This window comes from Papio anubis, chromosome 15 (assembly GCF_008728515.1).
Source record: "Papio anubis isolate 15944 chromosome 15, Panubis1.0, whole genome shotgun sequence".
NCBI lineage: Eukaryota > Metazoa > Chordata > Mammalia > Primates > Cercopithecidae > Papio > Papio anubis.
Window position 1 is genome coordinate 81,118,956 of NC_044990.1, and position 17,992 is coordinate 81,136,947.

Here is a 17,992-nt window from a genome sequence, read left to right on the forward strand (position 1 = left end):
CTTCTATTTAAATTTAACATCAGCCTCATCACCTTTTGTGAATTTTACAGGAAATACAAAAACCATGTTTTTTTATACATATAACTCAATACCATTCAAGCTTGAGATCAGGTGATAGTTGAACTTTCCAAGGCAAAATTAAGTGCACCAACTGCCTAGATATAGCAAAGACGTTTGTACCACAAATTTACAATTATTTTCTTTAATCAGAGTGGTCTATTGATTTTACACACTATGTCATTTTTCTGAGACACAGTCTCACTGTCGCCCAGGCTGGAGTCCAGTGGTGCGCTCTAGGCTCACTACAGCCCCAACTTCCTGGGTTCAAGCAATTCTTCCATCTCATCCTTCGAGTAGATGGGATTATAGATGTGTGCCACCACACTTGGCTAATTTTTGTATTTTTAGTAGAGACAGGGTTTTGCCATGTTGGCCAGGATGGTCTCAAACTCCTGGCCTCAAGTGATCTGCCCACCTCAGCCTCCCAAAATGCTCAGATTACTGGCATACGCCACCGTGCCCAGCCTCACACACTATGTTGTAAGCTCCAAGTTTTTATTCATCTTTGCAAACCCAATGAGGTTTGCCTGTAATAAGCCTTCAGTGAACACTTCTTGAATTAAAGATCTTTATTTCATTCTAAAAAGTCTTCAGGGTCCCCATATTTGAAACATATGTCCACTCCTATCCCTTCACTGAGATTTATTAAAAGGTGAAGAGAAGTGTGCATTCTATAAATCTGACTAGATGAAACATAATGGTTTGATTTCCTTTTCTGAAGATAACACTGCTCTGCAAAATTTCTCAGTTGCATATCAATAAGACAAAAGCACCTTTGTAACAAAATTCGAATGTTTAATTTTTTTCAAAACTTAACTAATGAAAATAAATTATATGTAGACCACCTTCAATATTTTTACATCATCTTTATACAACTATAACAGTGCTTTCAAAAGACATTTTGTGAAGGACATTAATTTCACATTTAAAATGTGTTTCAAAAATAAGGGAACATTAAAGAACATCAAATTAGTCTGAAATATATCTCACAATGCTGCGAGGCATACTCTTCTTTATCAAATTAACTGTATGTGTATTCAAGATGGCTTTTAACTAATGACATTTCTTGTCCATTTCAGTAATTTCTTGGATCCAAAACAAAATCTGTGTATTTATTTCTTTGAAAACATCATTTGTCGACCGTCCTTTCACTGCCATGGAATGATTTGCCTTCTCAATCCAGTGGATTTTATGGGGAGCTTGCATTTTCTGTGCCACTTTCTCCAACAAGTTCTAAAGAAAAAAAGAAGAGGATACTAGACTAATGTTCTGTTGATATTTAATAAAAGGTCCTCTCTCCCCCACCTATACTGACATTCATTCCCAAGTATTCACTAAATGCTTTCTCACAGACAACTTTCTAGGCAATAGAATGTGTGAGGAAATGTCCGTAAATGTGGCAGTCCACTTCTCTCAGCTGTAGCAATATCAGATCAAGCACTCATGCATCTACTAATAAAACGTTAAATAAATTGGAATAAAAAATTTTTTTCCCAAAAAAATCTTTTTCCCAAGCAAATTATATGCTCTGGGGAATACAACATTGTTTCATAATATTGGGCTAATATTTAGTAATGTGTAGACATTGCCAACCCTTTCTCAAGAATCAATTTTTATAACAAACAATCTGCCTGAATATTGAAATGATTTAAAAAATCTACAGTGTAGTAATCCCCAAATCAGACGATTCATATATTAAGCCTTCATTTTCCAAATAAGGGTCATATTTACCAACTCTATTTCCAGGGAGACAAATTTTGTCAGTATACTTATATTTTTAGGTTCTCAAAAGCAACGGAGTAACCAGGACACAAAACTAGCATTAGTCAAATTGGCAACTTTTAAAAGAGACTGTTGCCAGAAGTATCTTGCTCCCAAGATATTTCTTTCATTCTCTTTCATTCACACAAACATTGAGTTATAATTCACCTTTTCACACATTTCATCTGCTGAGCCTGACACAAACAGTACAGGCTCTTTTAAACGAAAGAGGTCTTCATCTCTGAGTTTATGCTGCTGCTTTGGATGGTGCAGTGGGTAAGAAATACAAATGAGACCCCGAACAAAATCATCACCATCATCTGGCTCAATGTGACACATTACAGAAGCAGCTGCTCTTGAGCCCATTGAACGACCTAAAATCAATTAAAATTAAGTTCAGTTTGAAATATAAACTTTCACATAAAGTAGCAGTGATGGTGTGGCAAATTGAATCTTTTACTGTTCATCATATCTGTTTACCAACAAATTAACTCCAAATGGCAGCAATTAACAAGTTGCAATACCAGGCCAGGTGCAGTGGCTCACACCTGTAATTGCAGCACTTTGGGAGACCTAGGTAGGCAGACTGCCTGAGGTCAAGAGTTTGAGACCAGCTTGACCAACATGGCAAAACTCTTATCTCTACTAAAAACACAAAAATTAGCTGGGCATGGTGGTGCACACCTATAGTCCCAGCTACTTGGGAGGCTGAGGCAGGAGAATCACTTGAATCCCGGAGGTGGAGGCTCCAGTGAGGAGGTGGAGGCTCTGTCTCCAAAAAAAAAAAAAAAAGAAAAGAAAAAGCTAAAAATTGATCTTAAGTCAAATGCTTAAAAAAAAAAAAAGGCAATTATTTTTCTGAACACTTAAAAGGACAAGGACAATCATTGTAAAGGAATCATATGCAAGAGGACGATGCAGGGATATGAATAAAAGGAGAGAAGCTCAGCTTACAATACATATACATGAGGTTCAAGTTTGCTCTAAGTATATAAAGTACTTTAACATTAAAAAGGTGACTTACCAAAACAACAAAAAAAATCATTAAATTAGCTTCCTATGATCAACTAATTTTAACTCTCCATTACCTATTCCTATATTAAAACAGGTACTTAACAAGTATTCACAAGTATTGTACTTACCTCCAAGAAAAACACCTGCAAGTTTGTATTCTCCTGATGTCTTTAGGTAATTCTAGAAAAATAAAAAAATCATCAGTTCTTCATCTATAAAATATTCCACTGGAAAGGCAAGATATATTGTTTCTCATCATTACTGAAATGTATGAAAATCTATGCAAAGATAACCAGAAAATCTTAAGGGATTCTTCTTAAAAGAGGTAAGCAGTCCTTCCTCTTCTGGTCATGCCTTCACTATTAAACCACATGTTAGGTAATACAGGCAAATACGTAAGAAAAAAGTCAATCTACCTTTACTAAAATTATTTAAGCACTAAACTATTTTTACAGAATAAATTATTTTTTAAAAAGGCCAGCAAAGGCTTGCAACTAATACCAAATTTGATAATGTTAACATCTAAAGTTGTAAAAAACTTATTAAGTTTGAAAGCATTTAGATCAGGGGTGTTCAATCTTTTGGTTTCTCTGGGCCACAGTGGAAGAACTGTGTTGGGCCACACATAAAATACACTAACTCTCATGATACCTGATGAGCTTAAAAAAAAAAATTGTAAACAAAAATCTCATAATGTTTTAAGTAAGTCTACAAACTTGTGTTGGGCCACATTCAAAGCTGTCCTGGGTCATATGTGGCCCATGGGTTGGACAAGCTTGATTTAGTGAAACTTTAGTGTTATCCAGGATTTTAAGCAAGGTTTCTAAATAACATATACAGAAAAGAGTATCGTATTTGTACAGGCATAGTATGGTAAATAAAATATTCCAGAATGCCAAAATGATGCGCTGAAGTTACATAATTCCAGTGAGAAAAATCGTAAGTAGTTTTCTTGGCAATATCATGGTGGAACATTTATGATGTAAGCATTCATCTCCACGGAAACTGATGACAGGGAAATCTGACCATTAAAAAGCTTTCAGGTACTGCTGAGTTTTCTAAGAATACACTCATTCAAAGATTTTTTAATTAAACCAGACGACTACTAATAAAATTTATATTACATTTATTAAGAATTTCAAACAGAATTCTGTTATAAGTAAACATAAAGAAATTTTCTTACCAAAACTGATTTATATGCCTTAATTCTATGTACAATATTAAGGCCTTTACAGGTAAATCTCAGGCAGAAAAACCCATGGGATGCAAGATGGGATGCCAGTGACATCAAATGAGGAAGATTCATATCTCCTGATGCTCCATGTGTAAGAATTATTCCATATGTTAAGCTCTTGTTAGGTACCAAACAAACGGCATCTAGTAATTTATTTCCAAAAGGTATTTTTAATTTAACCTGGAATTCAAGAGAATAAAGGGATCAAAAATTACTTTCTTGCCTATTAAGACAACTGAACAGCTACATACATGTTTGCTCTGTGAGGCTCATAATTCAAGTCACAGCCTCCAAATAAAAAGTAGTGATATTAATAATAGTATTTAAGTGCTTACTGTGTTGGGTATTATTACAAGTGCTTTATATGTATTAACTTATTTCACCTTTCTAACAATTCTATGAGGCAAGCACTATCATTATCCCCATTTTATAGATCAGGCACAGCAGATTAAGTAACTTGCCCAAGGTTATATAGCCGCTAGGTAGGATTTAAACTCAGGGCAGTCTGTTCTAGATTCCTCACTCTTAACCACTTATGCTATACTGCCTCCCACAGTGAAAGTTGAAAATAAGATTACTCTGAAGCCATATAAGTACAAACAAACAAAAAACCAGGAACCCTGAAGATGCAGAACATACGAAAATATTACCTCTGTATGACTCATTTTCACTGTTGAATAACAAACTTAAAGTGCATTTACATCTGAGAAGCAAAGGACATCTCCCTGAAAAGAAGATTCTGTTGTGAAAGGTGAGTTGGCAGACATGGATATGACACAAAAACTATGAATGAACACATTCAGTAGCTAATAAACATTTAGAATTACTTCCCTAAAATCTGGTGTCTTTACATGTACATTTTTCTAAGGGCACTCAGAATTGGTTAGAGGGCCAGGTGCAGGGTTGGTAGATGTTATAGAAGATAAAACAAAGGTGATACTTTGACATGGAAACTGTAAGGTAATTCATATCAAAGTAGGATGCTGTATCTTGGCAAAAAATGATAACGTAAAAATGTATAAATACACATTTTTGTAAGAATCTTCATTCTAAATGAACTATCCTAATTTTTCAGCATCTTTCCATTAACCCATTTTCTTCATTATTATAGTTCCCAAGCCTACCCATCCACACCTTGTCATGTAACTTCACAGTGCTGCCAGAAGGCAGAGTATATATGTTTTCACCCTGTTTACTTTGGACTTGGCTATGTAACTTGTTTTAAGTAATGGAATGTAGGTAGACATTTCAATGTGTGACTTCTGAGCTTAGGCGTGGCAAACTTCCCAAAGCCCTCTTGAACTTTCACCCTCAGCCATGAGAAAAACATGCTCTAGGTGGTTGTGCATTTTCAGCCTGGGTCCGAAGACATATGGAACAGATTTGAACCCAAAACTGAAGTCTGGAGTCCAGACTAGTCTAACCAAGACCTAAACAACAGCTGATCTGAAGATCCATGAACATGAAATGTAAGCCACTGAAATTTTGGAGTTGTTACGTAGCATTCCTTCCTATGTTAAGAGCTCTTGTATTGTTTAGGATATTATCAACATTAGGATCTCCATTACTCACCCACTTTTCCCATTAACATTTATTTATTCATTCATTCAATAGGTAACAGTAACAAGGTTTAAAGTTCAAAAGGTACCAAGACTATGTAGTGAAAAAGTCTCACTCATTCCACTTTTGACTTGCCATCAGATCCCCTCTCCAAAGGTAACCAATATTATCTGCTTCTTACTTATCCTTCCATATAGCACTGTACTTAATTTTCACACGAGTGTAAGTATATTTATAAGATAAATTCCTGGGGAAGGAATCGCTGTGTCAAAGGGTTTGTTCATAATTTTTTACAGAATTTTTTCATAGAACTTCCTGAGGTGAATACATTTCATTTTTGAACAGGTATCATGTGCACATGGTACACTAAAAAATGCAAACAGAAGTCAAAAGATTTGTTCATAATTTACAGAATATTTTTTTCACAGGCCTTCCTGAGGTGAAGAATACATTTCATTTTTGAATAGGTATCGTGTGTACATGGTACGTTTTAAAAGACAATGTAAACAGAGGTTTCCTCACACTCTTTCCCCGAGCCACCAAGTTCTTTTCACTTCCTAGAAACCACCATAAACAACGTATTATGTACCTTTCCCCATCTGTGTGTGTGAGCGTGTAGAATTCTCTTATTTCAGCCTGGAGAGCATTAGTCTGATCGGACTGTAAAAGTTTTGGAAGTTGAGTGAGATAAGGGAGATGAAGGACTTCAACCTTCAGTGTCCCTAACTTCATACATGTAGCCCCAAAATTATGCCTGGGTTTCTCAGTTCAAAGATCCTGTTTTACCTTCTCAAGAGAATAAGCCTCCATCCATCCAGTCTTCTAACAAGGAGAAAGGCAGTCACCCAACAGCGTGAAATGGGGAAGGGGATCTGGATATCCAATTGCTTCTCAGATTTCACCTAAATCATTTCTTTAAGCTCCTTACACCCACCTTCTGCACCACCACCACCTTCATTCCCAGTACCACAGCTGTCCAGTGCTGTCAGTTTCCATGCAGTTTGAAGATTCTATGGTTAATACAGGGTTTGCCAAGATATTGCCAGCATTTCCTTTCCTATTCTCCTATTGTTGGAGGTTTGTTTTTGTTTTTAAATCCCCTTAATGTAATTTTAGTGAAACTTCACGAAGGAGTAAATTTAGATGCACGTAAACAGTCACTATCTTAACTTAAAATGCTTCACTTTTTTTTTTTTTTTTTGAGACAGGTTCTCGCTCCGGTGGACAGGCCGGAAAATTCTGTGGCGCAATCATAAGTTCACTGCATCCTCGAACTCCTGAGCTCAAGCGATCCTCTCGCCTCAGCCTCTTGAGTAGGTGGGACTACCGATGCTCACCACCACGCCCGCTAATTATTTTAAAATGTTTTTGTAGGGACGAGGGTCTCCCTATGTTTCGCAGGCTGGTCTTGAACTCCCGGGCTCAAGCGATACCCCCTGCCTTGGCCTCCCAAACCGTTAGGATCCCAAGGCGTTTGCCACCTCCCGGTCTGCTTTACTATTTTTCAGACTTCACGATGCACAGTGTGTTCTTCACGGCTGGTGCACACATGCTGCTTTTCTTCAGAAACACGGAAAATGCCCCATAATACAATCCCCAAGCAACCTGCTCTAGGTCGTCTGGGTGTGTTTTTTTGAGACAGAGTCTTGCTCTGTCCGCCAGGCTGGAGTGCAATGGCGCGATCTCGGCGAACTGCAACCTCCGCCTCCTGGGTTCAAGCGATTCTCCAGCCTCAGCCTCCCGAGTAGCTGGGATTACAGATGGGCGCCACCACGCCCGGCTAATTTTTGTATTTCTAGTAGAGACAGGGTTTCCCCATATTGGTCAGGCTGGTTTTGAACTCCTGACCTCAGGTGATCCACCCGCCTCGGCCTCCCATCGTGTTGGGATTACAGGCGTGAGCCACCGCGCCGGGCCACTGTCGTCTGGGTTTTCATCTCTGGCTTTAAGTTCAGAGAGGGCAGGGTTTCAAGACTGGCCCGGCCTCAGTGCCCTCAATGGCGATGGTGAAGATGACCGGCTAGAGGTGCTGCGCCCACGAAACGCCAGTGCTAGTGGCTTCCGGAGCGCCGGCTCCACGGGCTGGGCGGTCGGCAGAGTTCTAGGACAACTCCTACTCAAAGGGCTGGGCGATCACCTCCAACGCTACAGCCCCTTCAACTTTCAGTTACAAACGTTCGTGCCCTGTTACGTCCACAGCATTACGTTGGCTGTCGTGGGGCAAACAAAAACGTTGAGTCCGAGTCTTACAGGGGGTCGGGTCAACAACCGCAGCAAACATGGAGAGAAAATTCAAAGTGGGTCTCACGGGCGTGCGGGGCTCGGCGGCGCTCGGGCACGGGATCCGTTCCCTCCGCAAATGCGCGCTGCCGGGGCTGCCCCGCCGGCCGCCCCGGACGACCCCTCTCAACTCGGAGGCTGCTTCGAGCCAGTCACCCGGGACTGGCTGACGCGGTCCAGGTTAGCCCCGTCCGGCTCTCCCTGTCCGTACCAACCCCACACTCCGCCCTCCTACCCGGCAAAGCCGACGAAGCCCCCACCGGCTGGTGCCCGCGGGCACCGAACTTAACGGAACGCCTCCCGGCTCGGACCAACCGCGCCTGAGGAGCGACGCCCGCGAGCCTCAAACGCCTCAGGCGGGCCTGCCGGGTGCTCTCCCCGTCTCGTCTCCCAGGAAGCCGCCCCTCAGACGGCGGCGCCAACCGCCACCGCCGCACTTACCCGGGAAGGCAAAAGTGGCCGCGGGCACCCAACCGCCGTCACTCCCTTCAGGGAGCTGACTAGCGCGCTCGAAGCGACCGCCTCGCCTGCCCCGCCACAGCGATCGGCTACGACGCACGCGCGCGCAGGCCACGCCCCCGGGTGCGCGGGCCGGGCCGCAGAGCACGTCGGGAGCGTGAGTCTCCCAGCCCGCCACATCCTGGGGCGGTACGCGCGGAGAGGCTGAGCCGGGGGAAGGCGCCAGGGTGGCCGCCGCCTCAGCTGCACACGGACGGCTAGAAAGTCAGCCCCAGTTTCCGCCTCCCCCAGGATTGCTCCACTCGGGGCTTTTCCTCATCCCAGCCACCACTCCATTCCGAGGCGCGATCAGCTCTGACCAGTCTCTTCCTCACATCCATAGTCAAATCGTTAGTCCCGTTAGGGTCAAACGCTTACAGAATCCAACCGCTTCTCACACTTCTACATGGGGTCACGCCTCCTGATGGTCGCTTCGTACCATCTTGCCCCCCGCCTGGGCCTTGTCGGCGACGCCGCAGCCACGTGGATGCTGTGGAAGCCTACCCGCACCCCCCTACCCCGCCGGATCTTCCAAAGGCTCCGCGCTCATCGCCAAAGCCAGCGGCCCGCAGTGGCCTAGGCTGTTGCACGCGATGGGTCCCCCACATCTCCCCTCTCTATCTCCTTTCCCTGGAGGCCCGGGGCAGCCCAGCCTCCGCTATCCTCACCATCACCCACCAGGCACGAACCCACGACGACGGGCTTTTGTCCTGGCTTCTCCCTCCCAGCGTGGGCCGTGTCTTCTCGGGGTCGGCAGGGTGCGTGGTTTTCACAGCGAGGCCTCTCTTGATCGCCTCCTCGCTCTTCCTGTCCTTCCCTGGTCACCTCACGAGCTATGGATGTGTCTGCCTCCTCACTGCACTATAAGCTCCCAGGTGAAGACAGGGTTGCTTTTTGTAAATTTTTGTTTTCACTGTGAACCTCCTGTGTGTGAATAATGCTCAGAAAAAAAAAATATATTAAATGAATGACTCTTCCCCAAGCCCAGTGCAGCCGGCACCTGCCCTCTTTTCTGTCACGGTACGTACAAGGAAATACATTCCACAAAACCACATAGTCACTGTCATTTATCACAAGTGTTTTCCCAAATTACAAAGTCTTAATACTTCCTCGTCTCCTAAGCTTTTAGCTGTGTTTTTTTAAAAAGTTTCTTTACATGCCATGAAATTCACTCATTTGAAGTGCACCATTCAATGATTTTCAGTAATTTTAAAACCATTTGCAACCATCACTATAATTTAAGAACATTTCCACTATCCCCCCGAAAAGTATGTGCACCGTTACAGTTGAAGTAGGAGATCAGCAGAACTTGTTTTCCAAGCACTGATCACCACCCGCTGAGCAAAACAAGATCCGGTCAGAACAGGATGCCCTAAAAAAACGTCCAAAACTGCCCTAAAGAAACAGGCCCAAACCAGCTAAAACAAGGATGGTGACCAAAGTGACCTCTAGTGCCCTCACTGCTCATTATACACTAATTATAATATATTAAACATGCTACCACACTTCCACCGGCACCCTGACAGTTTATGAATGCCATGGCAATGCCCAGACCTTACCTTACATAGTTTAAAAAGGGAAGAATCCTCAGTTCCAGAGGAACTCCCCATCCCTTTTCTAGAAAATTTGTGAATAACCCACCCCTTATTTAGCGTACGATGAAGGAGTAGGTATTAAATATAGCTAGCCACTGGCCCGGTGCCCTGACTTATGCCTGTAATCCCAGCACTTTGGGAGACCAAGGTGGGTAGATCACCTGAGGTCAGGAGTTGGAGACCAGCCTGGCCAACATGGTGAAACCCAGCATGTACTAAAAATACAAAAATTAGCCAGGCGTGGTGGCAGGCACCTGTAGTCCCAGCTACTTGGGAGCTGAGGCAGGAGAATTGCTTGAACCCTGGAGGCAGAGGTTGCAAAGCCGAGAAGAGTGCACCACTGCACTCCAGGCTGGGCAACAGAGCGAGACTCCGTCTCTCTCTCTCTCTATATATATCTATCTATATATCGATATACATATAGATAGCTGTAGATATCTATATATATATAGATAGATAGATAGATAGATAGCCAGCAATCCATGAGTGTTACTCTGCCTGTGGGGTAGCCCTGCTGTGTTTACCAGAAGCAATTTTCCTGTGATTTGTTGCTCTAATGTACTTGCTTTGCTTTCATTTTACTGTCAGTTTGCTCTTGAATTCTTTCCTGTGCAAAGTCAAGAACCCTCTCAGGCTCAGCTCCAGTTTTGGGATTCACTGGCATTACAGCCATTCTCTGTTCCTACCCCTATCCCCGGGCAACCACTAACACACTTTCTGTCTCTCTGGATTTCTCTTTTCTGGACAGTTCATGTAAATGGAGTCCTACACTGTGTGGTCGTGTGCCTCTACCCTCTTGCACTTAGGATAATGTTTTCAAGGTTTGTCCATGCTGTGACATGCATCAGTACTTTGTACCTTGTTACAACTCATATATTTTTATTGCCAAATAGTATTCAGAATTTTTGAGTATCCATTCACCAGTTGGTAGACATTTGAATTGTTCATACTATTTTGTTATTATGAATTCTGCTGTGCCATTCAGAGAAACAGAAGGCGATGTGACGACAGAAGCAGAGAGATTTGAAGATGCCAAGATGCTGGATGGGAGGATGGAAGAGGGGCCTCAAGAAAAGAAATATAAGGACTGCAGCTCTAGAAGCTGGAAATGGCAAGGAAAAGTTTTCTCCTCTCCGAGACTCCAGAAGGAATCAGCCCTGCCAGTGACCTTGACATGAGCTCTGTGAAACTGGTTTCAGACTCTGACCTCCAAAACTGTGAAAGAATAATTTATGTTGTTTTCAACCACGTAAGTTTGTGGCAATTTATCATCGCAACAATAGGAAACTAATACAAAAGCTTTATTTATGAACCAAAAATTGAATTTCATATATGCTTCACATGTAATGAGATACTCTTCTTTTTATTTTTTTCAGCCACTTAGCAATGTTGACATCATTCTTAGCTTGCAGGCTGTACAAACACTGGTGGTGGCTCAGATTGGGCCTGTGGGCTATAGTTTGAAATATCCTAAATTAAATATTAGTGCAATTAATTCAGCCATGTATTAAAATAATAATATGTAATAACCCTGGTTTGTGTTTTTTTTAAACCCTGGGGTTTTATAATGTTTCAAAAATTAGAATGCTGTTAATGTAATACATTACAGATTAATGCAGCAAAAACAAAGCCAAATAAAACATGAACATTTCAATAGATGCCTTAAAAACACTTAATAAAATTTAATGCCTTTCCTATTGAAAAAGGAAATAAGTCAGTATTAGATTAGAGACCAGCCTGGCCAACATGGTGAAACCCGGCATCTATTAAAAATACAAAAATTAGCCAGGCGTGGTGGCAGACACCTGTAGTCCCAGCTACTTGGGAGCTGAGACAGGAAAATTGCTTTAACCCTGGAGGCAGAGGTTGCAAAGCCGAGAAGAGTGCACCACTGCACTCCAGGCTGGGCAACAGAGTGAGACTCCGTCTCTCTCTCTCTCTCTCTATATGTATATATCTATATCGATCTATATATAGATTGATATATATAGATATAGATATAGATATATAGATATATAGCTAGCCAGCAATCCATGAGTGTTACTCTGCCTGTGGGGTAGCCCTGCTCTGTTTACCAGAAGCAATTTTCCTGTGCTTTGTTGCTCTAATATACTTGCTTTGCACTTCAGATAATGTTTTCAAGGTTTATCCATGCTGCGACATGCATCAGTACTGTTTTAATAGTGGTTGTTTATCATAAACTAGACCAAACATTTTACTCAACATTGAAAAATCTGTAACATCTTTGATGATCCAATCTAAACTAGCCACCACTATCTACCCCACTTTTTTCTCTGTAATACCCTGTTTTTATTTATGACAATCCATAATTATCTTGTTTAGTTTTTACTTGATAATTTTCATTCTTTTCCAGAATAGACAGCAATTGTTCACTTCTGTATCCTTAGAGCACAGTACAATGTCTAGCACATATTAGGTGCTCAAGATTTGTTGAATGAATTCCCATTTGTAATGCTAACTTTATGTGTCAAGTTGGCTGATCCAGGGTGCCTAGATAAGTGGTCACACATTATTCTGCATGTTTCGATGAGAGTGTTTTGGGATAAGATTACCATTTAAATCAGTGAACTGTGAGTAAAGCAGATTGCCCTCTGTAACGTGGCAGGTGGCGGGGGATGGGCGCTCATCCAGTTAACTGAAGGAGTAAGTAGAACAAAACACTAGCCTTCCTTGAGCAAGAGGGAATTCTGTCAGCAGACAGCCTTCAGGCTTGAACTGCGTTACTAGTTCTCTCCTGGGTCTCCAGCCTAATGGTCTTCGGACTTTAACTGCAGATGTTGGACTTGCTAGCCTCTAAAATTGTGTGAACCAATTTCTTAAAATAAATCTTTATACATGCACACACACACACACACACACCCCTCTATTGGTCATATTTATCTGGAGAATCCTGACTAATGAAATACCATCGCAGTCTGAAAGACAATAAGAATGCTTGTTGTCACCACTATTATTCAACATTATGCTAGAAGTTCCAGCCAATGCAATAAGGATAGAAAATAAATAAGATTATAAATATGGCAAAGAAGATACACTGTCACTTTCAAATATGATTGTGTTTGAGAAAAAACAAGTGAAATGTATTAGAGCTAATAAAATCGTTCGTTAAGGGGTTGGGTACAGAACATATATAAAAATCTACAGTTTTCTTAGCTACATTAAATAACCAGCTAGTGAGACCCTGTCTCTACAAAAAAACCCCAAAAAACAAAAACATAATCTTTTGAGCATTAAAAGACACTGAAATGAGAGTCTAAGACATGCCATAAAGTAGAACGTATGGAGCATATACCACAAAGTACTAAATCCAGAATATATGTCTATGAATCCAGCAGAAAGTTGAACTACTTAGTAGGAAAATAATTAAAAATTTTACAGGAAAGGCAACACAAAAGGCTAATAACCACAAAATGGTCAGCCTCATTAATAATCAGAGAAAAGAAAATTAAAACATGTGTTACCATTGTGTACTAATCAGATTGGCAAAAAATTTGTCAGTCTGATAATATCAACTGTTAGCAAGAAAGTAAAGCAACTGCAAATTCTGTACAGCCCTGGAAAGAGCATAAACTGGGACAAACAATTTGGAGTCATTTAACATTATCTAGTGAAATAACAGATGTACATCCCTTATAACCCAGTAATTCCACTTCTAATCAAATGTGGCCAAGAAACATGAATAAGAATGTTCACTGCAGCACTGATTGACATTTCCCCCAAATGGGAGGAATCCAAATGTCCATCTGCAATGGAATGGTAAAATAAAGTGATCATATTTATATGGTGAAGTACTGTCCACATATAAAAAATGAATAAGGCTGGACGCGGTGGCTCACGCCTGTACTCCTAACACTTTGGGAGGCCGAGGCTGGCATAGCACTTGAGTTCAGGAGTTTGAGACCACCTTGGGCAACATGGTGAAACCCTGTCTCTACTAAAAATACAAAAAATTAGCCGGGCAAGGCAGGCACCTGTAATCCCAGCTACTCAGGAGACCGAGGCAGGAGAATCGCTTGAACCTAGGAGGTGGAGGTTGCAGTGAGCCAAGATTGCGCCACTGCACTACAGCCTGAGTGACAGAGTGTGACTCTGTCTCAAAAAAAAAAAAAAAAAAAAAAAAATAGGCAAGTAACAACAACAGAAATTTGATATGATTTCATTTACATCAATTTCAAAATAGGCAAGAGTAAACTCTGCTGCTTAGGGAGGTGCTATATGTAAGTGGTAAAACTAAAAAGCAAGAAAAAGATTATCACAGCCATCATGTTTGTGGTTACCTGGGAGCAGAGAGGAAATGTGATAAGGGGAGGCACTGTGGTCACCTCTAAGCAATGTTCTATTTCTGAACCCGAATGGAAATGTCGAAGAAAAACCAGAGCTGGACGATAAAGTGGTAAAAAACGGATGCTATTCAGGACTATTGCAACAGGGGACAAGACATTTCAGTATAGGATTGGGCTCAATTCTGAATACAGCATGGTTAAATGGGCATTTATAGCCAAGGATCAGGGTAGGGAGTCAGTGGATGGAAAATTACTAAGAGGAAATGCATCAGGGTGACAGATATTCTGGTTAAATAGACCAAATGGGATTCTAGCTGAAAACAGGCCAGCATGATCAGACATGACTTGGGGGATGGTAGAAGATGAGGAAGTAGATTAGATACAAAGCGTGGTCACATATGGAGGGTGGGGGATTTTTGTGAAACTGACTTAGCAGGGTTCTTGGTAAAATTGAATGTTATAAGGCAGTGCGCAGATAGGCCTATGACAAGGTTCAGGAGACTAATGAAAGGATAGTGATATGGTTTGGCTGTGTCCCTACCCAAATCTCATCTTGTGGCAGGCCAGGTCTCACTAACACAGGCCTCCATACAACTGTTTCAGTACTGACTGAGTGGTAAATTAAATGTTAAGAGCTAGTGTCTTTATACAAAGGCTGGAATGTAACAACAGCCCACCAAGAATTTTGCCTAGGCCTTTCCTGAACCTTAAAGCATGATTAACCAAGTTTTACTGAGGGCCTGAGAAACTCCCAAGGCCTCCACAAACAAGTTTATTGGGAGTCTGAAGGAACTCCCTAAACCTCCGTGATTTAGTAGGAGGCAAGATAAGGGTAATCACCCCAGCACCTGGACTCATTTAGATTAAGTACATTTACTGAGGCTCCACAGGAAGGTCTTCAAGACTCAGAACTTAGTTATAGATTAAAAGAAGTTAATCACTTATGTCTTTAGATGAATGCACACTTAAACATAGATATACAGCTTGGAAGGTACATAGGCTCTGGAAAACTTTGTAATTTTGAGTTGGTCTGGTGATAATTTCCAGGCCTTCTCCCTGTAGCTGGTTACAGAAATAAAAACTCTCTTCCTCCCCAGTTCATCTGCATCTTGTTATTGGGTCACAAGAAATAGTAGCCTGACTCTCAGTTCGGTCAGAGAACAATCTTGAATTGTAGTTCCCATAATCCCCATGTGTCATGGGATGGTCCCAGTGGTAGGTAATTGAGTCACGGGGGCAATTACCCCCATGCCGCTGTTCTCATGATAGTGAGTGAATTCTCACAAGATATGATGGTTTTATAAGGGGCTTTTCTCCCTTTGTTCAGCACTTCTCCTTCCAGCAGGCATGTGAAGAAGGATGTATTCACTTCCCCTTCTACCATGATTGTAAGTTTCCTGAGGCCTCCCCAGCCCTGTGGAACTGTGAGTCAATTAAACCTTTTTCCCTTATAAATTCCCCAGTCATGGGTATGTCTTTATTAGCAGCGTGAGAATGGACTAATACAGTAAATTGGTACTTCAGAGAGTGAGGTGCTGCTGTAAAGATACCCAAGAACGTGGAAGTGACTTTGGAATTGGGTAATGGGCAGAGGCTGGAACAGTTTGGAGGGTTCAGAAGAAGACAGGAAAACATGGAAAAGTTTGGAACTTCCTAGAGACTTGGAGGGCTTAGAAGACAGAAAGATGTGGGAAAGTCTGGAACTTCCTAGAGACTTGTGGAATGGCTTTGACCAAAATGCTGATCATGATATGGACAATGAAGTCCAGGCTGAGGTGGTCTCAGATGGAGATGAGAAACTTGTTGGGAACTGGAATAAAGATGATGCTTGGTGTGCTTTAGCAAAGAGGCTGGCAGCATTTTGCTCCTGCCTTAGAGATCTGTGGAACTTTGAACTTGAGAGAGATGATTTAAGGTATCTGGCAGAAGAAATTTCTACATGGCAAAGCGTTCAAGAGGAAGTGGAGCATAAAAGTTTGGAAAATTTTCAGTTTGATGATGTAATAGAAAAGAAAAACCCATTTTCTGGGGAGAAATCCAAGTTTGCTACAGAAATTTGCATAAATAACAAGGAGTCCAATGTTAATCATGAAGACAATGGGGAAATGTCTCCAGGGCATGTCAGAGACCTTCAAGGCGGCCCCTCCCATCACAGGCCCAGAGGCTTAGGAGGGAAAAATGGTTTTGGGGCCAGGCCCAGGACACCCCTGCCGTGTGCAGCCTAGGGACTTGGTCGCTTGTGTCCCAGCCACTCTAGCTGTGGCTAAAAGGGACTAAGGTACAGCTTGGGCCATGGCTTCAGAGGGTGCAAGCCCCAAGCCTTGGCAGCTTCCATATGGTATTGAGCCTACGGGTATACAGAAGTCAATAATTGAAGTTTGGGAACCTCTGCTTACATTTTAGAGGATGTATGGAAACACCTGGATGTCCAGGTTGGTTTGCTGTGGGGGTGGAGCCCTCACTGCTAGGGCAGTGTGGAAGGGAAATGTGGGGTTGGGCCCCACACAGAGTCCCCACTGGGGTATTGCCAAGTGGAGCTGAAGAGGGGCACTATCCTCCAGACCCAGAATGAGAGATCCACTGACAACTTGCAGCTTGCACCTGGAAAAGCAGCAGACACTCAATACCAGCTGTGGAAGCAGCTGGGGTGAGGGTCTGTGGCCTGCAAAGCCACAGGGGTGGAGCTGCCCAAGGCCGTGGGAGCCCACCTCTTGCATCGGCGTGACCTGGATGTGAGAGATGGAGTCAAAGATTATTTTGGAGCTTTAAGATTTAATTACTGCCTTGTTGGATTTAGAGCTTGCATAAGGCCTATTGCCCCTTGTTTTGGCCAATCTCTCCCATTTGGAACGGGTATGTGTACCCAATGCCTGTACCTCCATTGTATCTAGGAAGTAACTAACTTGCGTTTGATTTTACAGGCTCACAGGCGGAAGGGACTTGCCTTGTCTCAGATGAAACTGTGGGCTTGGACTTTTGGGTTAATGCTGAAATGAGTTAAGACTTTGGGGAACTGTTGGGAAGGCATGATTGTGTTTTGAAATCTGAGATGTGAGATTTGGGAGGGGCCAGAGGTGGAATGATATGGTTTGGCTATGTTCCCACCCAAATCTCATCTTGAATTGTAGTTCCCATAATCCCCACATGTTGTGGGAGAGACCTGGTTGGAGGTAATTGATTTATGGGGACAGTTACCTTCATGCTGTTCTTGTGATAGTGAGTGAGTTCTCACAAGATCCGATGGTTTTATAAGGGGCTTTTCCCCCTTGGCTTGGCGCTTCTCCTTGCCACCATGTGAGGAAAGACTTGTGTGCTTCCCCTCCCACCATGATTGCAAGTTTCCTCAGGTCTCGTCAGCCCTGTGGAACTGTGAGTCAATTAAACCTCTTTTCTTTATGAATTACCCAGTCTCAGGTATATCTTTATTAGCAGCGAGAGAACGGATTAATACAGGTGGTCAAGCAAAGAATCTTTGTCAGTGATTACATGGATGTTTTCTTATAATTAAATTGCAGATATATGTTTAAATTGCAGATATACATTTTATATTCTTCTGTATGTCTATTTCAAGATTCAAAATATTTTAGAAAAAATTATTTGACTGGAAGATGAATGGAAGAGAGAATATTAGGTAAAGGAATCTGTAGAACATGATATATGGTTCAGTGTTCAGATTTTTAGTTCTT

General features: G+C 42.1%; 1 protein-coding gene and 1 long non-coding RNA gene across 5 annotated transcripts; one reads left to right on the forward strand and one right to left on the reverse strand.

Moving 5' to 3' along the window:
- Positions 1-834: 834 nt before the first annotated feature.
- TEX30 (testis expressed 30) lies at positions 835-8,487 on the reverse strand. Of its 4 annotated transcripts, XM_003914052.5 has the most exons (6): positions 8,351-8,487; positions 4,720-4,794; positions 4,019-4,249; positions 2,964-3,015; positions 1,990-2,195; positions 835-1,293 (listed from the first exon to the last, which is right to left on the reverse strand). In XM_003914052.5, the coding sequence occupies exons 2-6, from the start codon at positions 4,732-4,734 to the stop codon at positions 1,114-1,116; spliced, it is 684 nt and encodes a 227-aa protein (XP_003914101.1). In that variant the 5' UTR covers positions 4,735-4,794; positions 8,351-8,487; the 3' UTR covers positions 835-1,113. The 4 variants fall into 4 exon arrangements, with proteins under 4 accessions (XP_003914101.1, XP_009190451.1, XP_003914102.1 ...); XM_009192187.4 differs by lacking the exon at positions 1,990-2,195; XM_003914053.4 differs by lacking the exon at positions 4,720-4,794 and having other exon boundaries at positions 8,351-8,484.
- Positions 4,073-7,355, forward strand: LOC108582964. The gene is made up of 6 exons (XR_004178557.1): positions 4,073-4,160; positions 4,626-4,820; positions 5,385-5,538; positions 5,684-5,785; positions 6,838-6,942; positions 7,138-7,355. It is a non-coding gene; the product is annotated as an uncharacterized LOC108582964 (long non-coding RNA).
- Positions 8,488-17,992: the final 9,505 nt, after the last annotated feature.

What these genes read in the sequence shown, in the direction of transcription:
- TEX30 (XM_003914052.5), bottom strand. An exon ending in TGCAGGTGTTTTTCTTGGAG is followed by an intron (nt 2,196 to 2,963) that starts GTAAGTACAATA and finishes AATTGATTTTAG; the next exon opens with GTCGTTCAATGGGCTCAAGA. An exon ending in CAGATGAAATGTGTGAAAAG is followed by an intron (nt 1,294 to 1,989) that starts GTGAATTATAAC and finishes TTTTTTCTTTAG; the next exon opens with AACTTGTTGGAGAAAGTGGC.